Consider the following 26156-nt stretch of genomic DNA (forward strand, 5'->3'; position numbering starts at 1 on the left):
CGGGATAAGTGTAAATATGGGGTTGTGTAAAGCACATGGCTGAGGACGAAGGCATGGATGAGGCGACATTGGTCGCGCTCCTTCATGTCTCTGTGGTGGGCTGAAACCCGGCGAATGAGGTGTGAAATCGCACCTGCAATCTGCTTGAGTTTCTTCAGGGTGGTGGTGTTTTTACCATCAATCTGGATATGGAGTCCCAGTATGCGGAGGGTTTTAACCTCCGGCACTGGGCGTCCGTCCAGCTCGATCGTGACGGGGGAGCATGGGGAGCAGCGATTACGAGGTCTGATGAGTAGTAGTTCGGATTTTTCTGGGGAGCAAGAAAGACCGATACTGGCAGCATAATTTTGGGTCAGGGTGGCTGAGACTGGAGAGCGTCATCTATGCCGCCGTCACTGCCGTGGGTAGTCCACAGCGTGATGTCGTCGGCATAGAGGGTGTGCTTGAGATGGGGTATCATTGCCAATTGTCGGGCCAAGGGGATTAGGGTGATCCTCCTGAGTTTTCTCTCCGAGCGGCGACCCGCGGCAAGTGTAAAATCGTTATCCGATTCCATATCTTCAACCGTTGAGCGTTCGGAAGATTCAAGGGCGATAGTGGAAGGGCCAGTGCGGTCTCTTGTCTTCGATGCAGCTAGTGGTGGACGACCAGGGTCAAACGCTTGGTTGGGATTCCTATCCCCCATTCCGGAGGTTGACGTTGTGCCCTTTTCACAACCTCTGATGTCGAAAAACGTCCGGGACACAGAAGAATGAAGAGACCACAGCTATAGGCGTTCTTCTTCCGAGGCACTTCTTCCTAGAACACACAGGTGTCTAGCCTGTCGTAAATCAAAGGATCCCGTGGACTACATTGTCAGCACAGACAACAATCCAATCCTTGTGGTTTTTACGTGCACGTGCCTATGCCTGTACGGGTACTGTTGACTTTTCTAGCAGAAAGTGGGCAGAGCTAGCGGGTCCAAGAAAGCGACGTCGGCGTCAACCCACTTCATTCCAAATTGTGCGGAAGTTCTAGCACATGCTTTTTTTTATATCTTCTCCAAGAGGAATCGCTGTTCTAATTAATGGGCACTACGACACATGATAGGTCAAAAGTAATTCCTTTGTCCCCTGGATGTGCCACCGGACACAGGCACAATTTAACAGTAACTCCCTACCACACAAGCGTCAACCGTCATCTGCAGGGGCATAATAAGAAAAACGTGAAAAGCCTAATTAGCTGACTTACGTCACGTTTGCTTATATTATAGTATTCCCTAGACAGCTACGTTATTCAATATCCACTTGACAGTTTTAGTAGAAATTTTACCGACTTTTCTGTGTCGCTTCAGTGACACGCCTAAACAATTTCGACAACAGTGGAATATAATGGTTCATTATAGGTGATTGATAACCAGGCTTGTCAAAGGCAAATATAACTATCAGTGATGCATTTTCAGCCTTATTTAACGCAATATAAACAAGAAAATCTCGTACACCCGCCGTGGTTGCTCAGTGGATATGGTGTTGGGCTGCTGAGCACGAGGTCGCGGGATCCAATCCCGGCCACGGCGGCCGCATTTAGATGGGTGCGAAATGCGAAAACACCCGTGTGCTTAGATTTAGGTGCACGTTAAAGAACCCCAGGTGGTCAAAATTTCCGGAGTCCTCCACTGCGGCGTGCCTCATAATCAGAAAGTGGTTTTGGCACGTAAAACCTCATAATTTAATTTTTAAGATCTCGTACACACACACGCACACACACACACACACACACACACACACACACACACACACATATATATATATATATATATATATATATATATATATATATATATATATATATATATATATATATATCCAAATTTTTCGATCTGCAGTGAGGACGTAGTCGTTCACTGGACGCATGCTGAAAACGGTGATAGGTGAGTGCGATAGCGATTATACGTCGGCATTACTAGGAGGCAGACAAGTGTGGCCATAACTGTCGGAAAGTATTATCTTGTTTATTTTTTTATATTTTTTTATATTTTTATATTTAGAAAACACCTTACAGGCCCAGTCGGGCATTGAGTAAGGGGGACAATGTAACAAACAAGTGCTAAGTACAATGGAAACAACTCAAAAATAAACCTAAGAGAACTGTACAGTGGCTGAACTAAAAAACAAAACAAAGCACAGCATGCTCAAGCATAGCAGATATATAAGAGAAAGGAGATTATGTAAAAAGGGCGCACAGGCGTTCACGAAATATTTTACGATCAGTCATCGGGACGATATCATGGGGAAGACCATTCCAGTGCGATATGGCACGAGGTACAGCAGATAAATTTAAAGCGGTGGTTTTACCGAAAATGCGCTTGAAGCTAAAATGATTATGTAAAATTGAGGACGTACGGGTGGGTGTTTCGAAGGGTAATATGCATGGCTTATCGGAATGAACATATATGTGAAATAGACAGAGCAAAGCAACCTTGCGGCGGATGTCTAGGGGCTGTAAAGAAATATCGAGCTTGATCTGCGTTATCCTTGACTTTAGATCAAGATTCCGAGTTATATAACGGGCAGCTCTGTTCTGGATGCGTTCCAGCATCCATTAAATATTCTTGGTGTGGTGACCATACAGCGGATGCAAATTTTAATTGCGGCCGTACGAACGTCAGGTATGCTAATTTACGCACGTCAGCAGATGAATATTGCAAGGTGCGCCTAAGAAAGCCAAGCATTTTAGATGCAGTTGCGCAAATTGCAGTGATATGCGAAGACCAAGAAAGATTACTAGTCAGGTTTACATCAAGGTATTTGTAAGTAGTGGTACGTGACAGATTCGTATTATTTATGGTGTATGTGAATATGGAGCTAGTGCGCTTGCGTGAGAACGATATATGATTACACTTGGAAGGGTTAGGAGACATTTTCCATATGTTACACCCGTCGGTAATAATGTGAAGGTCATGCTGCAAGGCGGTATGATCGTTAATAGAATTAATCAGTCGGTAAACAACGCAATCGTCGGCAAACAGTCCTATGCAAAAGGAAATGTTTGAAGGTAGGTCGTTAATATATATTAGGAAAAGCAGAGGCCCCAACACACTCCCCTGTAATACATCAGACGTGACCTCAGTGATAGGAGAAGGACAATCGTTAACAACGGTAAATTGGCGACGAAGCGATAAAAAGTTTCTAAGCCAAGAAAGGGTTAGTGAGTCGATACCTAGATGAGACATTTTAGAAATGAGCCGGCAATGGACAACGCGATTCTTGTTAATGCGCATTTTGTCAAGTGAAAGTTTGCACGGTTTGTCCTGTGCTCTTGCACATTCTAGCAGTTTTTTTCTTGCTAAGCGAGGGCTTGGCCCGAAATCCTCGCGAACATATAAGCAAAGCCTTTTAGCTTCCTTGCACAAGCCAAAATGTTCTGTTTGTCTTTAAATGTGACAAGCTTAGCGATTATTGGCCTGCATTTGTCATGAGCGAATCGACCAATTCAGTGCACTCATTCAAACTGGTCGCTTGAGAAAGTAAGCTCCAACCTTTCAGCGCAGAGTTTGATGACTTTTTGCTCTGAAGTCGTCCAATCTTCACCGGACTCATCGCTGATGCCCCCCAAAAAAGTAAATTTGATCTGCGTAGTCTGTTTACGGCGTCCTCGCACCTTGAAGTTATGGTTTTTAACTGGCGTGAAAATGACTGGAAGCTGTCAGGTGTGTCTGTCCCAGAGGTTTCACGTAGGCTAAGGGTGGACTGGAGAGTGGCGACTCTGTCCTTAAGGTATTTCACTTCAACGTCTGTGGCGTCCTGCTTCCCTTTTATCCCCCTTAAGTTCCAGCAAAATTGCCGTTTTGCCTGCTTCTATCGTGCGTACAATGTCTAACACAGAATCTCGAGGTCCAGGATTAAGTTCGACATCCCCCGACAGCATCAATCGCAACGAGACACAGAAATAAGCATGAAGTCGCACAAAGCAGCACAGTGCGCGCTTGACACTGTCATAGAGCTCAATTTGGCACAACACCACTATTAGACAGCAATTATTGCACTTAAAGCCACTAGTATTGCCCAGGTAACTAACTTGTAACAACAGAACTTCTGTTGCTACAAGTTAGTTACCTGGGCAATACTAGCGGCTTTTACTGTTACAGAAGCTATGAGCATCCCTTTGTCGTAGCGGTGTCGTGCCCAGCAGATAGCGGTTGCGGCGGGATTTTATATCAAGTCGATGTTCTTGTAATTGATCTTTGACGAAGCGTTGAAGTATTTTTGCGATAACAGCTACGTGTTTTCATGGTTTCCTGTCCAAATGCTGCGTAGTTAACCAGTCAAAACAAAACCAATCGGATCGAAAACGAAACGACGCATTTACACGTGATACGCAGTTCAGCATATGTTGCCGTAGTCATTCATGCGCTTTCGATTTCTGACCCGCAGAATAAAGCGTCTAATTAGAATAAGTGTCTAATTATAAAGCAACTGAAACTTAAGGCAATATTAAGTCGTACTTAATAACAGCCGCCTCACGTACAGTAATCTTATAGACTACATCTGAAGTACCAAGATTTCAGCGCCATGCCTCGCCACTTACTGTGTTTTGAGACTTTCTTTGCCAGTTTAAAATTGTAACCCATACTTAAACCTCGAGCAGCCCATACTGGATTCTATCACTATAAATCCGAGTCATTTCATTTCCATCAACGTCGTACAACACATTCTGGCTAGTTGTCAGTCCCTTTAAGTGCGTCACTTAACAATCAGAACGACCCCCACTAACGACTGTTGCGATGTCGGGGGCCCGTGCGGCTAACGAAGTTTCTATCGATGGTGCCGTGCCAAGTGCCAGTGGAAAGGTTTCTGAGCAATGTTTAAGAGAATGAAGAAAAAAAGAATATATTCAAAAAGGTACATGGTTGAGATTACAAAACGGCTCCAACTGTCGCAGCATGCTATGCATGGTAGCGTCTTAGCATGTCTGAATCGCATTGTGTCCGAGCGTAATCCTCCCCTGCCGTGCGGATCCGCCTTTCTATGCCTGCGTCGTCATTGTTCATGGTTTCCACCCACCGGCGTCAGGAGACCAATCGCGGCTTCGGTGAACTGGCTGCCCCTTTCTGTGCGCCGATGTTATCGGTGAGATGGTGCCCCTTTCGGTGTGCCAGGTCGGAAACGCGCGCGCACCACCGGGCACAGTATAGGCGCTCGCTGACTCCGAACCCCGGCGGTGTCATGCCAGTTTGTGCGGCTGACAGGTGACAAGAAGCGTAACATTGCGTGGACAGGCTAATTTTGCCTGCTGACAGGTGTGAAGATTCGTAGCGTGAAGCGGGACAACTGCATGTCGCCGGGGTGGCATTCCCCTTCTCTGAACGGCTGTCGGTCACAACACAACTCAGTACATTTCTACAAGCTCGTCAAAATCGGTTCAAGGGCCTTGTAACAGGGCAACAATGCCAACTAAATAATCTGATTCACACCCAGTTCATTGAAAAACAATTAGAGTGCGCTTCTTGCTTAATAGGGCCAATTCGCTCAGTTCAGTTTTCACTTACATGGAAAGTATACTAATTATTTAAACACAAGGAACTGAGTGTGAGGGCTAGGGAAAAAATTACGTGCTGAGATTAAGAGTGAGTAACGGCGGGCAAATTTTACAAGGCGAGGGTGAATGTGAGGTGAGAACGTTGCTTGGGTGCGTCAGGGTGAGAGAGCAAGACAAAAACTGTGGGAATTGGACCACCTCTGCTTGTGACTAATAATGATTTTCGTAATCGGTGCTTAGCGGGTTAAGATGGCTCGTACATTAATTAGGGTCACGGTTCCAGAAATGCTCAAGCGCACCTGCAAAGTCATTCGTGAAGCCCCAGTGAAGCGGCGGCAGTTTCAAGTTTCAGCTAACGTATTTCAACATGCCTGTCAGAGGGCGCCATCTCCCCAGCACACGACGTACATGGCCAAGGCCTCCAAGATGGGCGAAGAGACCTTGAGATCTCAGCCGGTTGGTCTGTTCTTATTCATGCAACCAGGTGGCACAACGCACAAAACGGAACCATCAATGCCCACGCGCGCGTTTTAGTGCTTGTGACTGCAAAGGGGGAGGGGGGGAGGTACTTTATGCAGTTAACGTATATGTACTAACGTTTGATAAATCAGCAGTCCTTCTTGCGGACATCTCTGTGTTAGAAACAATGCGAAGCAACGTCAAGAAGCCAGAAATAGTAATTTTTTGCAGGCCGTTTCTCTCAACAGAGATTATAATTAGCTGATTTTGGCTATGTTGTGAACAGCCACACGATCGAGACTTGGCAGGGCATACCGTATTTGCGCGAATATACGCGAGTTTTTTATAGGCTGATTTTCTTACTACATTGATTTCCCTTGCGCAGTGCGCTTGACTGCTATGCGTCTGAGAAAGGAGAAAAAAACCAACACGATACAGCATGCGCGTACTGAAAGATTTCTTTTATAGACAGTTGCAATAATAGGTGGCTTGTCCTAAAAATAAAGGTAGTGCAATCCATGGTAAGAGTATTATATGCGTTCCATACTGGTCATTTACTTTATATAAGCTTTGCGGCCGAACACACGTGTACTGCAGTAAAAATTTTCTCAAATATGGAATTGCGGTCAAGCGTATTGACAGTAGCAAATAACTGAGCATTCACAGAAAAGAACGAAACGCGCACCCCGCACAGCAGGCGGTAATGAATGGCGACAAAGCATACTCATATTAGAAAGCAATGTAACTAAGCATGGTAAGCATGGAAAGAACGAACCCAGTCATATCGTACCCTTGCCGGATCTACACTGAGAATGGTGAAAATCAACGAACGAACGAACGAACGAACGAACGAACGAACGAACGAACGAACGAACGAACGAACGAACGAACGAACGAACGAACGAATGAATGAATGAATGAATGAATGAATGAATGAATGAATGAATGAACGAACGAACGAACGAACGAACGAACGAATCAATTAAAGAAATTTTATTTCAAACGGCTCTTCGTACGTACCGTCCGCGACGAACGAGAAGACTACTCATGCGTTGACGGATGGTAGGCTGTGAAGTTTGGCGAGGGGGCCTCGATCTTGTTTTATAAAGCATTTGCGATATACCCACTTTTGAAAGCGGGCCCTGATAGCGCTGCACACTCTCAAAGCTAACAAAACAGTAGCTGCAGCCTTTATAGATGCCAAGTTGTGTGTATATATATATATATATATATATATATATATACACGCCGCACCCACGTAAATATTGTTTTTATTGAGGTTAGTGTTCTTTGGGAACTTCACCCTGGTTGCGGTATGTTTGTATCCAGCCTCTTTCATGCCAACTTGGGTGGCTGGCCGCTCAAGGCACTTTGCGTGTATTGTCGGGCTTCTTTCACGCTCGGGAAAACACTTTCTGTAGCGCGTATTGAGGAACATAAAGCTGTATCGGGAGTTTTTCATGTCGCTCTACAGTTTTCTCATTGAGACTTTTCATCTAATTGTAATGTTCGAGTTCATTAATTATGACTAGTTATGTAGTTAGGTGGAAGGAAAAAATAGTTTGACAGTCTGCAAGCAACGGCAAACGACATTACCTTTGTCCTGTACAACTATGTGGCATTTGCATATATTTAAGCTCTTGCTAAATTTAGCTGGGGCACCCTGTATACATAGCGGCCCAAACAGTCATAGTCCCGTCTACAGGCACAAAACAAAGCCATCAAAGCGCGATTAAAGGGACACTAAAGGCAAATACTAAGCCGACGTGAACTGCTTCAATACCGTTCCAGAAACCGCGCAACCCTTGTTTCTGGCCAAGAAGAGATTAAGTTTAAGAGAAAATTTTATCTGAAGGGTCCGAATACATTTTTCAAAATTAAAATGTCCCGCCACCCAACCAGGGGGAGTGGTGACGTTGCATACGCCATCACCGCCCTTTGCTGACGTCAGTGAGTAAAACGGCACCCGACGAACGGCGGATTCGCCGAGGCCGCTTCTTTTCGTTCAAGTGGCGCAGACCATTCGGGCATGCCGCGACATCTCATGTAACTTGAATTCTCTACTACTTGCCGTTTGTCCGAGTTTCGCGAGCCAGTACAACCAGTGCAGCACTACGCGTATAATGCTGAAACGCGAAAGCGTGGGCGGCGCGGAGTGGAGCGAAAACGAAACCTTTCGGCCACGCGCGTCGTTGTCGAGGGAAATTTCAATGAGTACTTCTTTCTAAAAGTGAAACAGAACCTGACAAGTAGCATTATATTTCGTTTGATAATACAATACAAGGACGTTTTGTGGAACGAGTGGTTGAGTACTAGTGACAGAATTTAACTGAGTAGGGCTTTCGTCATCGGGCAAGTACTTGAATGTCCCGGGTGAGTCTCTAATCATGTCCTGCATTTACCTCAATTTCTCGATTTTTAAGACTCTGTTGGCGATAATATTGACGCCTTAGAGATTCTCGAGCACTAATCTATCACTTTAACTTGACTTAACAACTGCCTTTATTGACCATTTATTACACCAAGAAATTTTCTGAAAGAGAGGCAAACGCATACACTTCATCATTAGTGGAGACCAGTCCGGTGAGAAGGATCTTTGAACATAAAATACTTTCAGCTGAAATATTATTTCAATGAAATATGACTGCGAAGACACCGTTAGTTGGGCATTCCGATCTAATGTGAGAGTTTTCTATAAACTGCGCAGCCCCCATAAGTAACAATGTGTCAAAACACATATTATAGCTGTTGGATGACATGAGATAGTGTATAGCATGAAGAATTAGATCGATATATTTTTAATGTCTTTTGGAGAACATCCCACAATAACATAGCATCCTAGCAGCTCCTGAAGCAGTGTTCTAGAGTCTCCTATACATCACAAAGACGACAAATAATCGAGGGGACAAGGATACCTTGACAACTTAACCACGATTTAACAGGTAGCGTTGCAGTATGTACCTGTGGAATGCGAATGAGAGGCTCGTTGGTAACATACACCTTCTGTAAGAGCTTGGATTTAAATAGGACAGTAGTATCAACCGCTCAGCAGTCGATATAAGCAAGAGGCGTTCAGTGTATTGAAGGAAAAAAAGCAGTGAAGAGACTGATAAGACTGGATTCGTTGTAGACCTAGGTAGCGGTACAAGATAGAGCAGTTTTGAGGAAGAGAAAGGAAGATTAAGGAGTCGTATACAAAACTGCTAAAATAAATAAAAGCATGTATACCATGCCTGATTAACCTAGGCAGGCTAGGTGACTATTTGTCACCGCTTCGTTGGAAATGGGCCGTTAGTAACTCATCATCATCATCGTCATCATAGAAGAGTGTCTTGGAGTGTGGAGAAATAGGCATTTTACGAACTACGGACTACTGTAAGCACGTCAATTCTAACTAAGTCAATGTATAGTAAGCAGTATAACGGAGGTGTGAAAAACACAGTTATTATGCAATTTTTTCGTGAGGTAGAGAATAAATATGTACTTGAGGACCTAATTGCCAGAGAGAGCATTGTAAAGTACACTTTATACCTGAATCGCTGCAAATAGGGACGCAAAGGAAAACATGTTGAAACCACAAAATTTTTCAAAATTTTGACGAGATTCATCTGCAAGAAAGCCCAGAGTAACGGAAGAGAAAAGTCAGATAAAAATAAGAAGCAACAGACTATTTGTTTAACATGAGGGTTAACCAATCCGGGCCAAAATTTCGTTTGCCGTAACCACCGAAACTTCTGCGGAGCTAACGTGAGCAGTTTCTTTCTGCCAACAAAACTTCTTACGCGCTGCAAATATTTCATTGTTTCAAGAATTAGTTACTGCGCTATCCCAGAATATTTGAAACAGTTATTTAGTCGACTTGTGGATCAATCAGGCGCTACTAATCAGACTAGATACAGAGGGCAGGTCGACGTGAATTGCTGCGCCACAAATGTGCTGGTCATGTGTCGCTGCTTGGAGCGTAGGCTCCAGAAAGGCACTCACACGAACCTACACGTATTACATCGCATACATCCCGCAGCCTACAGGGACGAATGCCCGTGGAGCGGATGTACACCAACACTATACCACATTACGTAGGAGTGCACACTATACAACATATAAAACCACGACACGAACACCACGACGGAGGAATGGAAGGCACTACTGTCCAGCTCGGCCCTCGACGCACAGCTCAAAGTGATCCACAGAGCTGGAAGACCCAGCGGAGCCCTGGACTAGAGGCCCCGACCATTAGCGATTATTCTGATTATTCTTTCATTAAAGCTTATCTGTCCTACCCTATCCTATCCGCTCTACAATGAACCTCTTTCACTCCGACTTGTGTCATTGGGTATGTGCCGCCTCCTATGGCAAAAAATTATATAGCTTTAGAAAATTATTCGTCGCTGGGCGGAATCGCACACGCGTCACTTATATTCAGGCACTCTTGTTCGAATACGTTTATATTCAGACATGCGCCACGCGCGTATTTAGAGGTGGCACCGCTAGATGTCGCGGCGTCTCCCCAGTGAAGCGTGGGAGAGGAGTCCAGCTGCAGTGCATTCCTCAAACATGACGGGTTTCTACGGTGGCAGTACAGTGCGTCGTATACGTTGCTGTAATGCCAGTCGCATTATCGCCAATGGTCATCCGGGAATGGTTCCCGGGGCAATTTATTTTATTGCTTATCCCCTGTTCAGGCAGCGAGTACTGCTTTTCGAGCCTCGTCTCGACGCGATGTATCGAAAGACGCTCAGTCGGCCGCACTAAGTGGTCGCTAGTTACGGTTTTCTGTGGTGCAAGAAACGAGAAAAACTGCAAGATGTTATGTACATCTTGCAGTTCTTGTGCGTAAATGCTGCTACAGTAACAATTTCTTGGGAATGCATAATCATCCAGTGTCATTTGCTCTTCTGCGTTACCTTTTCTGGGGCTTTAATTCCTGTCCTAATGCAGCCATTGTAATACAGACATTGTGTATGTTACACAATGTGGATATCCTCAAGCATGATGTTACGCAAAGATGCTTGAGGTCTCCCATACCAAATACGCTGCCGCATTCCCTGCTTGAATTTCTACTTACACAGGTCGCGTTTGGTTCGCTCCCCCCTCTGTTCCTTTTGTAACGAGGAGGAGACGATACAGCACTTTCTTTTATCTTGTCGCCGCCTTACTGTGGCAAGAAAAAGATTGTTGGAAATACCTTTTCGAAGAATTGGCCTGGACTTGACAGAACCTGCTATTCTTTCGTTCGGGGCGTCCACTTTGGCATTCAGCCACATGGATGCTTCTTTCGCTGTCTAAACATTCCTTACAGAATCTAAACGAATTCCTTGCTAAATTATTTCTTTTTACTTTAAAATAATCATTACTCATTTCATATGACCTTCCTCATATTATTTCAACAGGTAATTCTACCCTATTCAATGCTAATTCCGTAGATATTAGGAAATTTATGCTCCATAATAATTTGGAATAATCCACGCATTTCTTGGCCAATCCCCCATCGTGGTAGGAGCCACACGTGTGGCAGGCTACAACAACAACAACAACAACACATTCGTGTGGTTACGCCGAGCGGCGCTAACGGACAAGCTGTGGTAGAAGACGACGACAAACGAGCGAGCAGTGGAACGCGCGCGTTCGCGCGCTGAGACAGACGCCGACGCTCAACCCAGGAACGGGCGAAGAGCTACGCTCTAATGCACAACGACACGGGCGGGGCAAATTCCATGAACGATCTGCTAATTCCGACAAGCAGAATCCCCATCGAAGCTCCACAAGTTTGAAGCTTTAACGAAAGTATTTCAGTGTGCATGTACCCTCCCAGCGGACAACGTACACGGCGACGACCTCCGAGATGGGCGATTAGGTCACGAGATTTCAGCAGTTCTCTGTTTTTATTCATGAAACCAGGTGACGGAAGGCTCAAAGCGGCGCCCTCAATAACCCCCGCGCGCGCGTTTGTGTGTGTGTGGGGTGGAGGGGGGTGAGGAGGTGAAGGCAATTACATATATCTACTAACGTATACCTACTTAATTAACGTATATCTACAAACGTTTGCTAAGTCAGCAGTCGTTCTTGCGTTGTGTGAGAGCAGCAACGTGATGAAGCGAGAATAGCACTTTTCGTAGGCCATTTATAACCACCAGTAACTAATTAGCTGATTTTGGCTATGTTGCTAGCTGCCGAAAGTATCCAGATATGGCAGGGCATACTCTATTTGCACTCATATAACGAGATGTTTTCTTAGTATGCTGATTTTCCTTGTGCAGTGGGCTTCACTGCTATGCGTCTGAGTGAAAGAAGGAAGCCAATCCTACATAGCGTGCGACATATTGAAAGAGGACTTTTTTTACGCAGCTTGAAAAATAGTTGGTGTAGCACAAAGCAAAAGTAGTAGAATCCGCGGCAGAGGTCTTATAAATGTTCCATAATGGCAAATAAAATAAGGAAAGCTTCGTAGTAACACGCAAGTGTGCTGCAGTAAAACATCTTGTACAAATGGTGTATTGGGGTGGAGCATTTCGGCAGTGCCTAATAACGGATAAATTACAACAAAAAGAATGCAGAAATTCGACTTTAGTTGTGCAAGTAAGTGTAAGCGTGCTTCCAAATTTCAGTTCGCCCACCCCAAAATTTCCAGGTGCCCCGCCCTCAAATTCAACTTTGCCCACCCCCACCACGAAATGTTAACTTTACCCATCCCTATATTTAGGTTGGCTCACGTCCAAATTTTAAGTTCGTCCACCTTGTGGGGATGCGTGACTCTCACGCCTCCCCTGAGATCTAGTTTTCCCGCATAGCTCGTCTCCTGCAGGGCGGCTTCGCCCGTCGCGTGACCTGGCGCCCGCGGCGGTCGGAGTGGTTGAAGCGCAGTGCCAGAGATAGCGCTAGTGTTGCGCTGCGGTGGGGTTACTTGGGCGCCGAAAGGAAGGCGCTTGCGCTTTTTGGGTTCGGGAAGCGAGCGGGACGCACGTGCCGCCCGCGCGTGCGCCGACCATGCTTCTGCGAGACCGTCTCGCGTGGCCGCCTTGGACACTGTTCGCGTGACAGTACGCGCGAGCGACCAGGCGTTGGGATCCAGCATGGGGCGAACATATTCGCTCGCAATGCGGTCGCGGTAAGTCGGACTTCTAGATTTGTCGCGCGCCCATCGGCATGTTGTGGGGATAGCAACTCGGCTAGCAGGCATTGATCTATGAAAGGTGCAATAAATGCCCTTGTGATTGTTTGCACTACTGTGTTGTCGTTCCTTTGTCCCAAGAGTACGGAGGAGAACTCCGTATCTCCCACATCTGGCTGCCCAACGTGGGACTCTTGGGGCACCGGACGATAATTTTAACAGTTTTGCTTCGTTCGAGACCTTTGTTTGAACCGAAGCGTAGGCCTAGCGTGGATTTTGATCGCTAGCGTCGGCGGCGTGCTTTCTTGAGCGAGGCGACGGTGGCTGTAGTGTGTTTGAACTTATCAACATGCTAAGCCTGTTCGCAAGTGTTTTTTTTTTAATGACATTCGTCAGTACGAGAGCCACGTGGTCTGCATCCTGGGAGAGCGAGGCTGAGCGCCCGCGGAGCAGTGGCAAGCCTGAAGCGAGTGAGTACGGAAGCCTCGTGGGTGGTCCGAATTTCTTATGTAAATAGCTTCTTCTATCTCTTTGACTCGGATGAAGTCGCGGCTCTGGGAGCCGGGTGGCCGCGGGCCACGGGTGCCACGACGGGCTGACTGGTATTGCGGCCTGGCACCGGGCGCTCCGACACCGTCTGGGACGGTGGGCGCCGTCAACTCGGATGCTGTGTGCACCGAGCGGAGTAGGACCACCTCACAGAGCTAACGTCTCCTCGCGGCTGCCTGTTTTGCGCCCATTTTGGGTGTTGTTTTTGGATGCCGGTTGTTGTCAGCGTAGCGACGATTTAGGCCTAAGGCTTTACGAAGCTGCCTGTCGCACGTGGAGGGACACAACCTGGTGGACCGTGGCGTTGAGGCGTTGCAATTTGCTTCCCTCATTCTATTTAGCCTCGCACGAATTGAAATTACTCGTTCGGCTTAAGGAAGCGAGCTTCGTTCACTTGAACTTAGCATCTGAGTAGCTGCCCGATCTTTTGCTAGCCGAGTTGAACATCGTACCACGTGGGCGATGCGCATGCAGAATTCCTCTCCCTTGCACTACTGTAGTGTTTGCCGAGTGTGTTGAGTCTACGCAGCGTCATTGGAGTCACCCCGGGCGATGGTGATGCTGTGGCCAGTTCGGCGCAGCAACTTCGGCGGCCTCCTGCATCCAGCTCACAACCCTCGGCGGCGGACAAAGGAGCCAGCGGTCACCGACAGCTACGGCGGCTCTTGCCAGCAGGGTGCGTCGGCGCGAGTGACACTTGCTCGTACCGACTACTTCGTCGTCGTTTCCGGAGTCCTGGCCTGGAATCGTGCCGTCTTGTCTGCAAAGCTGCTGCTGTGACCGGCGGACGCCAGCGGTGTACCCCAAGGACAGTCGGCTCGCATGCTATGGACAGCGTGTGGACATTTCCCCGGCGCGGCCACTGTTGCATGTACCACCTTGTTCGCGAAGCACGTGTTGATGTTAGACTGTGTGAAATGTTTCGCCGGAATATGTAGTGATTTAAGGTTGGGGGGATGTGGGGATGCGTGACTCTCACGCCTCCCCTGAGATCTAGTTTTCCCGCATAGCTCGTCTCCTGCAGGGCGGCTTCGCCCGTGGCGTGACCTGGCGCCCGCGGCGGTCGGAGTGGTTGAAGCGCAGTGCGAGAAATGGCGCTAGTGTTGCGCTGCGGCGGGGTTACTTGGGCGCCGGGAGACAGGCGCTTGGGCGCTTTCCCGGCGGGTCGGCGAACGGCGTGGACATTCCGCGCGCGCTGCGACCATGCTTCTGCGAGACCGCCTCGCGTGGCCGCCTTCGAACGCACGGCCGTTGGCGTGACCGAACACGCGAACGACCAGGCGTTGGGATCCAGCATGGGGCGAACATATTCGCTCGCTATCCGGTCGCTCGGTGAGTCGGACTTCTAGATTTGTCGCGCGCCCATCGGCATGTTTTGCGGATAGCAACTCGGCTAGCAGGCATTGATCTATGAAAGGTGCAATAAATGCCCTTGTGATTGTTTGCACTACTGTGTTGTCGCTCCTTTGTCCCAAGAGTACGGAGGAGAACCCCGTATCTCCCACAACCTCAAAATATCAAGTGGGCCTACCCCCGAAATTTAAGTGGTTCGCCCCCCGGTTTATGTTGGCCCACTGGCAAGTTCAAGTCGGCTCATTGCAAATTTTATTTTGGCCCACTCTCAAATTTCAAGTTGGCCCACCTTCATGTTAACTATAGGCTTCCCGATGCATTTTCTATGGAACCCCATATACCCCCATAGGTATTCTCATTTAAATGCGAAGCATTTCTTAGCGAACATTTGCCACTTCGACAATATCTATCACACTATCACTATTGCACTCTATCTAGCCGCCTATGTCTTAGTACTCTCCTGTTCGTTTCGTAAACTTGGTATGTGCCAAAACTGGCATAGTATGACTAGCGTGTATGAGAAACATAAATGATCGATCATGACATGAATATCATGACATGTATGTCATGTAGGTCATGAAACAGCCGTATACATCTTGGTGTTCTCATGGTCGTCTTGTTAACTTGGTACGTACCAAAATTGGTATAGTATGACAACAGTGTATGACGAACATAAACGATATGCCATGGCATGAATGTCATGACATACCTGTCGCGTAGGTAATGAAACGACGAACATAATGTATATGTGATGACATGAATTTCAAGACATTCGTGTCAAGTAGGTCGTGAAAGAGCCACCTACGTCTTGGTGCTCTCATGGCTGTTTCGTTAACTTGGTAGGCTCGCCGCACAGTGCATAGCATAACATCGATTCACAAAGGGCATGTAATCTGCCGGCTTTTTTTATTCTTATTTGTTGGTCTAAATTGTTCCTCATCGCTTGTAAGTATACCAATCATCTACATTTACACAATTATAAGGAATAAATGTTGTAGCTCCTCTAATTAAGCATTCTTGCGCTGATAAAAGGCATCACACTTTTCGCGTGACGGGGCTGGGATACAAGCCAAAGAATGCTTATGTACTAAAATAATCTAGACCAAAACGTGCCCAGTACACTCAAAGTACTGCTGCAAAGCATAGCCATACTGGAAAGAAAGGCAGCGAAGCATATTAAGCCTGGAAATGAAGAACACAGGTATATCAGGACCCTTGCCGGATCCACATAGGGAATGGCGCAAATGTCCCGGATAAATGACAAGGCTACAGAAGCTCTGACGAGTGGTAGGCTGTGAGGGCTGGCGAGGGCGCTCGATCCTTCCTTTACAACTTAACATTCATGGCCGGAAAAGGGTAGCTAAGCAGAAACAATGGATATGATGAATGAGCATATTAATATGCGTAACTCTCAAGAGCATGTACAAGTGGGCTACCCGCCGTATGTAAAGGCGCATAGCTGATTCTTACTCGCATCGTCAGGTCTCGTTAGAATAGTAATAATATATACAGCGTGTCCTACCTAAGATGCAGTAACGTCTCCAGCTATAGGTTGTCATGGACTTTTCCCCCCACTCGAATATTGCTGCTGCTTGTCGATATCCCCGGTTGCTTTTAAACTATCGGCCAGTGCACCAACTTCGGTGGTGCACACTTCCACGGCACTTGCGGTAGTGAGCTTTGGTTCACACAGATCGCTCACGCAGTCAATGAAAGATCATGACGGTCATGACGCATTATGTTTTGACTATAATCAGGCACATAACACATTCATGCTAAAAAAAAAGGAAGCAAGAATGGTCCATTAGGATGCGCAGAATTAAGGTGAGTTGTACGACCTAACAAGGCACTTGGCCATATGAGTTATAGTTTACACTAGCACACGACAAAAATGTTCTGTTGACCAATTTCTCATCCCGCCACCAATGCAGCCTGCTGCACCACCAAACAATCATGTCTCGAGAGAAAAAAACACCTACGGTATCACAAGTGCGTTTTTTGGGTTGGCTTTCCCCGGAGCTTCTACGTTTGAAGGTCGGGTCCAGTTGCCGGGGCATAACTTTGCAGTACATGAGATCGATGGGTTCGAATAAAATATCCGCCTGAATAATTCTTCTTTAGCAGGACCGTAGTTCTCGCGCCGACGATTGATTTCCGCAGCGACCAACCGGAGGAGGCACGTTAAGCACAATAGGTAGCAGCCGTTGAGTAAACATGTCTCGTCTTGGGCAGCCTATCAATTCGCTGCTTAGATTTAGACAAATAAATATATTATTTGACCAAAGTCGTCATGTTCGGATTCTTTCAAAATGATGCGCCCCGCTATAGCATGCTTCTTGCTCTTTCAATGAAGGCTAAGTACTCCACTACGTGCAACTAGGACCTCTTGTTCCTTTTTTTATACAACTTTCAGTGTCATCGTGCGCCAGATGTGATCGCACTGTATCGCGGTGCACATGTATGTCAGTAGAACGCGTCAAGGCACCGCATCGCGTGCCGCACACTCTTGCGACGACATTGCCTGAGGTGAGCGTTCTTCTGCGTATTGTTGCCTGCAGCTGTACAACCTTAAGCTTAACGTGTATTCATGCAAAAAACTGCGATTTTTTTCTCCCATGTGCCAGAAAGCCCATTCGTTGTACCGCCAGGCAGAACCTGCAAATGTGCCATGCGGACACGTGGATAGCACTTCTTTGGAGCATTTCGCCATAGGCTAGGATCAAGTTGACTGTGCTGAACCGGTTCGCGAACCGGTTAAGTGTTGCCCGAACCGTTATATATTTATATTTCTCCGAACCAGAACTGAATCGGAAGGAAATCGGAACGCCCTGAACGAAACCCAAATCAACCCGTTATTTTTTTTCTGGTTCCACATCCTGGCAGAAATAGCCGCTTGGTGCTAACAATCATTATAGTAGACGAGGTATTGCCGCCTAGGTATCTAAATATATGACTTTAGTAACTTCCCGCTTGTGCGTGTACGGGATACGAGACACGACCTCCAAGGCTTCTCAATGACAGTTGGCCCGGGGATGTTTTCAAAGGCGACAGCGTGGAGGGGGGAAGCTGACATGACTCTTCTCACGTTGTCCAAGTAACAGCGTATCTGAAGGTAAACACATTCGTTTTCCTTTCTGGCATATTTATGTGGGCAGCGGCCTGATCGCAGACTCAATAAGTGGCCTAATCAATTGGTAAAGAAGACGGCTAAAGAATTTGGCTCGTACAACGCTGAGATGTTTCGATAACCCACACGCGGAGGCCGGTTGACCTTGAGTGCATAATAACAAGGAAATAGCATGGCTTTGCGCATGCGTATACGTTTCTCGACGCCGAGGATGATCGCTTCCCTAGTAGGCCTGGGTGGACCGGAGGCTGTGGGGGGGGGGGGGGAAGGGGGGGGAAGAGCTGCACCGTGTTTATGTCACCCACCTCCGGTGACGCGTGCTACACAGATAGGCACGCAACGGGAGGACAGCTATAGGCGTCGTGGCGATCCTCCTGCTGACAAACCACTGATGCCGCTTTCTGCATACTTCAGAGTGATCGGCGCTGATGGCAGTTGCCAGCCTGCTGCTTTTCATGCAACCACCAACCGGTATTCTGCTGCCGAGATGCCTGGATTTTCTTACGCACAGGTAGCACTCGAGAGTCAGAGGCGAAAGCCGGATTACGAAGCTTTAATGACGATCCAGTGACCATCATTGCATAACGAGCAGGAGCGTACAGCCACCGGCCCAACTTAAAATATAACTTGGTCCACTGGTTCGGTATAAGCTTTCGTCAAGGTAATAATGTGATACCGTAGATGCATACATGGATGCATACATGCATGGGAATTATGTGATGGCTTGACCTACAAACATGCCATGTATGCATACATGGCATTGATGGCATTCACATTATGACATGTATGTCATGACATACTATTCATGTCACGCAGCATGTCATATCACGCAGATTTAAAATCAACACCATCATCATCAGCCTATATTTGTGTCAACTGCAAGACGAAGGAGTCTCCCAGCGATCTGCAATTATCCCTGTTTAGCGCTAGCTGATTCCAACTGGCGCCTGCAAATTTCCTACTTTCATCATCCCACCTAATTTTATGCCGTCCTGAACTGCGCTTCCCTTCAATTGAAACCCATTCGGTAGCTCTAATGTGTCACCGGTTACCTACCCTACGCATTACATGGCCTGCCTAGCTCTATTCTTTTTCTGATAGTGTCAAGTATACATTACCGGTTATCCCTTTTTCCCGGTCTTTTCCTGTCTCTTAATGTTAAGCGTCCTGCTAGTCTTCTTTGCTAGTCCCCCGAATACAACGACTGTACACTTTTCTTTTCAACGACAGTGGTAAGCTCTCATTGAGGATTTGGTAATGCCTGCCGTAAGCCATCCAATGCTTTCTATTTTTCTGGAGACAATATAAATGACCCGAGTTGATGACGTCGTGGACGCTTCTTTACATGGATACGTATCAGCATATGTGTGACAAGACATCCGTGCATGACATGAGAAGAATGACATGGCATCACATGTTCATTCATGTCTTGACATTGATATCCTCTCACGACGTACATGACATTTCATGCCATTCATGGCATTCGTGGCATGACAAGGATGTCATTTATCTGGGGAAAATTAGGCCATATCATTCATGTCAGGTCATGCACGTGTGCCACGTCATTCAGATACAGATATACACCAAGTTAAAGAAAGGACCACGACAGCATCCTGACATTCATACCATTTAAGTCATAACATACATGCCATGACAAGCAAGTGATGTAACTGATGTCATGACATGACATGCAGATGCATGTCTTGTAATTCATGTCAAGACTTTTATGTCATGTAACCCATGTTTTTTCATGCATCTGTAATTTATATCCTGACACATTTCAAGTTGCACCAACGACTACGACGGCATTATGTTGTTCAGACCATTTATGTTATGACATGATGTCATGATAAGTAAGTGATGTCATTGATGTCACGACATGAGATGTGCATGCATGTGTTGTCATTAATGTTATGACAGATATTTCATTCATGCCATCAATGTCGGGTCATGGACGCATGTCATGCATACTATTTATGTCCCGACATAAATGGCATGACAAATACGTCATGGCACTGATGTCATGAAAAGTGATTCATGTGTGCCTGCATGTCAAGCCTTCCATGCTTATTCTGATATATTTACAGAAACGACCACGACGGCATCACGACGTAAAAGGACAGACAGACAGACAGACAGACAGACAGACAGACAGACAGACAGACAGACAGACAGACAGACAGACAGACAGACAGACAGACAGACAGACAGACAGACAGACAGACAGACAGACAGAGACAGACAGACAGACAGACAGACAGACAGACAGACAGACAGACAGACAGACAGACGGACGGACGGACGGACGGACGGACGGACGGATGGACGGACGGATGGACGGACGGACGGACGGACGGACGGACAAACAGACAGACAGACAGACAGACATACTCCAGGCGGTTCAAGTTTGCAAAGAATTCTTCGCATCAGAAACGTAAAGGCATAAGTGAAAGGCAAGAAGACATCACTTAGGTGCGCGTCTATATGCCTTTCTCTTTCACTCATATTTGCGCTTTTGCGAGTGTGATACAAGTAAATGTGCAAGAATGCATGATACATAGGCTGGTTCACTTCCTGAATTGCTTATTTACTCTCACAAACCTAAGCTGCCACGAACACACCATTGCCGATCTTGCACCGCTCACTCGAAGCTATCGGTGTCCTGGGCTCCAGCCTGACCCTCACTCCTCCTCCAGGTATGAGTATTACGCTAGGAACCGATAACGTTGGTGGCCCAGCGGCCTCGTCGCACAAGGTTAGCCTAAAATCTCGAAGAACTTTAACGAGCGCTGATTTCACCGCCAGGAATCCTAACTTCTGGCCTACGCACACTCTGGGCCCCATTCCGAAAGGCATATAAATCCCATTCAGGCGACTTTCACTGTTTTCTTCGGCAAACCTGTCTGGGATGAACTTCTCAGGCTCCGGCCAAACTTCAGGGTCATGATGGATGAGCCACGGTGTAACCATTACATTGACACCTGCTGGAATGCACTGTCCACTAACAGTCGTGTCCAGACAGCAACTCCTTATCAGATACAGTGGGATGGGAGGGTAGAGGCGAAGTCCTTCGTAGATCACCATGTCGATTCTTTTTAGCCGATGCAGCTCGTCGAAGTTCAGCTTGATTCCTTCTTCAGAGGGAAAAATGTCTTCCATCTCCTTGAATACCTTTTCCTGCTCACTTGGGTGTCTTGCCAAGAGATACATCAGAAAAGAAAGCGCGGAAGCCGTAGCCTCTGTGCCAGCCAACAGAAATATTGCCGCATTGGACGATATGTCCTGGTCGTTCAAGTATTTGTTGAGCCTGCCACGTTTCTTTTGAGCTACATCGAGGGCTTCTGTGCCCAGAAGCGTCTGAAGCACGCTGGGTTCTTTCGGGAGTTCTCCGGAACGGCGTAATTCGATTATGTGTTGCACATTGCTCATAATGTTTTTGAACGCTTTAGCATGCTTTGTGAATGGATATATCAGCGTAAGGGCAGCCCGTATGACGGGTACCGTAAACGCCACTTCAATGGCTGAGTTCTCCATGTCCTTTGAGACTTGCTTCAGGAACTCCAGAATTGGCTCGTTGCAGCCCTGCTGAGATTTCACCTGTCGAAGAAGCAAGCGAATTGAACTGATGATGTGGAAGTGTTCCCAAGAGTAGGAATGTACGAACACAGATAGGAGCACTTACCTTTTGTGCCAGTACCGCGTTCATGATGAAGTCGAAAGCAAAGTCCAATGCACGATCGAACACTTCAACGTGTCCGCTCCTCAGGCTTATCGAAGATATCTTCTCCACAAATCTAGTGGCACTAAAGTCTGCTACTGTGGAGAGATCCTTTATCCTGTTTGAACTGAAAGCGTAGTTCAACGCAGTCCTCACATTCTTCCATTTGTTACCTGGAAACAGATATACAGAATACACTGCAAACCAAGAAGAAATGCGGTTCAGGTTCTTTTATTCGTAAGCGCCTTGTTTGGAAACTCCCTGCATGTAATGATATTATTTATTCAACCGCTTCGTTATTCTCTTTTTCCTGTGCAAAAGTAGTAATTGGCAATAAAATCCACTAAATGCTATACTTATCAAATATCGATTGCACTGTGGCTTGTTATCGATATTGTGGCTGGTTGTATAACGCACATTAAGGCGGTAATATTGTTTAATAGAAAGAAAAAGAATCAAGAAATCAGTGCAGAATAACAAAAGTTCTAGCGAAGAGGTGAGGGGTGGTTGTGGAGGACTGACTGCGTCCAGTAAGACATGAAATATTTCATACATGCGCGCCTGCTTCATGCTACACACGCAGCAAAACTTAACTGCTTCACGCCACCATTTCTTGCACATAACTATGACACAAACACTATTCAGGAGACATGTTTAGTGCGAGTCTGTCTGTAAAATAATGCGCCATTCAGTTCGGCGCCGACAGCTGTTGCGATTCTCGTTATGTCATTTTTCGTGCAAGAATGTTTCTAAGGCACACAAAAACTCTGTGTATGCCATCTTTGTACCTTTCTTCGTGCTCGTCGGATATTGGCGCCATTCCCCTGTACGTAGAATTTTTCGCCTATTTGCCGGCTTTTCGGTGTTGTATGAGAAAAAACATACAGTATAGCGCGTGAAAGACATAATATAAAGGTTGCTAACAAAATTTACGTTGGTGTACCCCGGCTTCAATCATACAGCCCTACAGTGACAAAGGGGGCCTGACAATTTCACATAGAGTGTGAATTTGGAATATTTTGTTAAACATCAAGATTGAAAAAAATACAGAGCAAATAACAAGACTACAAGAAGATGACAACACGGGTATCTCACATTGCTTTGTTCCTTCTTCACTGTTAGCGACAAAGAAAGAAAAAGAACGTGTTTCCTACACTCAGTAACAATAAAGCAACATGAAGCTCAAAAGCTTCCTAGGTGGCGCTTCTGCATGTCTATTCAGTCTTTCTTGAAAATAAACTTCGTCCTAATGACTCCACCGAAAATGTGAAGCTTACCACCAAGCTGAAAGAGGCTGCTTTTGAAAGGCTCCGCATCCACGAAAGATGTCGGTCTGTCCTGAAATATAGCGGCTTGCTTGACAAGGCACTCGTGTGCCATCTGTGGGTCTGTGATGACCAAGAAAGGCTCGCTCCCGACGTAGACGCCGAACAGATTTCCATGTTCCTTTTTCCACTGCACGAGAGCCTGCAGCAACGAAGTATTTGCATGTCATTTATCCTATCAGACTCATTTACAACGTCGCAGCACTTTAAGAAATGTTGATCAGTAATTATTAGATTTTGCATTTGGACTGACTCATACAGGAATCATCCCTGAAACAGATGTCACGGGCTTCTTTTCGTTATAGAGACTCTTGTGTGACACTGCGCAAACCAGCCAAGCTACATGCAAGAAGACGTGAATGTTCAAAGAATTTACGTTCAAAGACAGCACGGCGCAAGGTGGAAATTGTCCTCAAGATTCAAAAACGAAATTACATAAGTAGAGGAAGTGGACGATCAAAAGGAAAAAAAAAGGCTGACCTTGTCAGCGTGTCTCACCTTCGGATCATTACTCTTCAAAGCAGAAGAAAGCGAGAGCGTTACTTAAAACGAACATATCAAAGACAGTCGCCGATGCCCATAGGGTAGCAGGAATGAGTGATCATGGAATGTAGTAACAGAAGGAGTAAATGAGAACGTAGATATATTGGGCCTCATCGATTAAGCAGTTCCGGATTGTCCGCAAACCGTCTGCGGCTTCCGGTCTGAGTAGCCCTGACAGATCTGCGCCTCACAGTCACGTCATCCAGCTGTCGGGGGTTCGTTAAAAAGCACCGTGACCTGAAGTCACTTTCCTGGTTGCCGTCGTCTGCTCTTAGCTACTAGTAGATCGACCCCACCGGCGAATTCACTATCGTGGTCTCCGAAATGGTACACTCTCAGAGGCTAGGTCACCGACGCAGCCATAAAGCTTTCATAGTGGAATCGCAAGATGAGCGCATAGAACGTTTTCGTAAAAGGTATTTTACGTCGCGCTCTCGCTCTTATTTCCCCTTAACCGCTGTACTTAAGCTAGCCGATTTCCTGCGAAATTTAAGCGGAATTTCTACACGGACGTAAGCAACATCGTGGTCGTGCCACGCCTCTGTTCACGCAGAAAGCACCCGCTGACACTCTCAAAGCTCCTGAGACCTTTTACTAAATGCCCGATGCGTGTCTAGGACAGAGCACATGAACACTGTCTACTAATCCTGCGCGTCAAAATGCAAGCGCTTGAATTTGACAACAAAACGAATCAACATTTATGTAAACAGCAATCGGCGAAGTTTAGCTTTATACAACCCCAGCTACCGGCGTGAAATAGCCACATGAAATATGGTATGCTTCCTCACACACCTGCTTCACTCACCCGAAAAGCAAAATTAGCCTGTTTACTACGCACATAGCAATAAGCGTGACAGATTTCGCGAAACACGTCAAGAAAAGCAAGCATGTGAGCCTTACCGCTGTGCTTCTGCATTAAAGAACACGAAGTCTAAAATTGCAACAATCAGAGTGCTCGTGAAAAACTCGCGCGATGGTACACAAAGCAGCAATGTAACGGTGCTTTGTGTAAAGATTTTGTGTCACCTCTGTGACGTGCTCTAAAAAGCTTCGTTGGTCATCCAACTTCACAGAATGCAATGTCCCACGTTTTCTTTTCTTTTTTTAAAGGCAGCCCGTCTTCTGCCAGCTGCTTGCGCTTGTATTAGGAAACATCTGTTGACAGCTCCGAGAGTCCGCGGGCACTTCCCGACTTCCGATCCGTGAAAAACGAACGCGGTTGTGGCAGCTCTCGGACTGGTGGGTGGAGCTTCCGAAGCTGTTGGAGAAAATCGAATGTGGGACAGCAGTCGCAAGCAGTCCGCGGCTGTCAGGGACTGATAATCAAAATGACCCATTGTCAGATTGTAGTGGCGGTGAAAAAACTCGCAGTCCCACCGGAAAGGTGAAGCACCGATTGTCAGAGCAAATTAGTAGATAGCTGTACGAAGTAAGGATAGTAGTTTTATCGGCCATATAAACTTATGAAAATTCGCTTAATAACTAAATTGACAATGATGGAATGCGTAAACGTGACTCAACAAGGACGTAGAAATAAAGAGACACACGGAGACAGCTCTGTGTTCGTGTGTCTGCTTCTTTCTACGCCCTTCAACAGTCGTGCTTACACATTCTATCATAGATTTAAATGAACAAGCCCGTCAACGTGTTTTAACTAAATTAACCAGCATGGTGTCACTCGCGCACAGGTAAACTTGAACACACATCGCTCGATGACAGCGTAAACAGTCTCTGAAAACGCTGGAGTTAGGAATCGCGGCAGCAGCCGCGAGCCAATTGACCTGTGTGCATATGTCACTTCAACGCGTACGAAACGTCTAAAAAGCACAGCGCATACGAAGCTACCGGCACAACGCGCACTCTGCAAACATCTCAGATCGCTTTGAAGATGAGGCCCGTGCGGGCACGCACTTTATCCACGTCGCACGCCGTTTTCAAGACACACGAACGCCGGCAATACATCCCGACGGCGTCCGCCAAAAGGCGTCTACTACGGCGTCCGTGATTCGCGTGGCCAACGCCGTGGCAAACGCCGCGGTTGTGTCCAATCTGTGCGGAGCGGCGGGCGAGGAGGACATCGAGGCGCCGTAGCAGCCGCCGGAGATGATCGCACCTCCTCCCTCTCCTCACTCCCTGCCTGGTAGAGTTGCCAGATGCCGCCGAGTAAACAAGCAAATAACCACCCCGAAACAAGCCCAAAAAAAGCGGCGCGACTTTTGCTGAGAAGCCCAAAAGAAGCGGAAGATAACAAATTTTCTTTCTTGGAAATCGTTTAATTCTAGTATCGAAAAATGGCACAAATACGAAGGGAAGGTGAACAAATCACTTTATTTTGAACAGCGACAATACCCACAAGAATGAGCGAAAACACTCATGTACTTTTTAACATAGTCTCCAGGGTAGTCTGCACCCGGTTCATTGCGCGTTTGCCAGTACATAAATGAAGTTACTTGCTGA

At 46.6% G+C, this 26156-nt stretch overlaps 1 protein-coding gene across 2 annotated transcripts in view; it reads right to left on the reverse strand.

Annotated features, from left to right (window-relative positions):
• Positions 1-20513: 20513 nt before the first annotated feature.
• The window catches only part of LOC126522045 (cytochrome P450 3A24-like), a 281688-nt gene continuing 276045 nt past the window's right edge, over positions 20514-26156 (reverse strand). For both annotated transcript variants that reach the window (XM_055066225.2, XM_050170827.3), the window contains 3 exons: positions 23109-23298; positions 21796-22004; positions 20514-21710 (listed from right to left, as the gene is read on the reverse strand). In XM_055066225.2, the coding sequence (XP_054922200.1) occupies positions 20715-21710; positions 21796-22004; positions 23109-23298 (1395 nt within the window). In that variant the 3' untranslated portion in view covers positions 20514-20714. The remainder of the gene's footprint in view (positions 21711-21795; positions 22005-23108; positions 23299-26156) is intronic.

Source organism: Dermacentor andersoni, chromosome 6 (genome assembly GCF_023375885.2).
Source record: "Dermacentor andersoni chromosome 6, qqDerAnde1_hic_scaffold, whole genome shotgun sequence".
Taxonomy (NCBI): Eukaryota; Metazoa; Arthropoda; class Arachnida; order Ixodida; family Ixodidae; genus Dermacentor; species Dermacentor andersoni.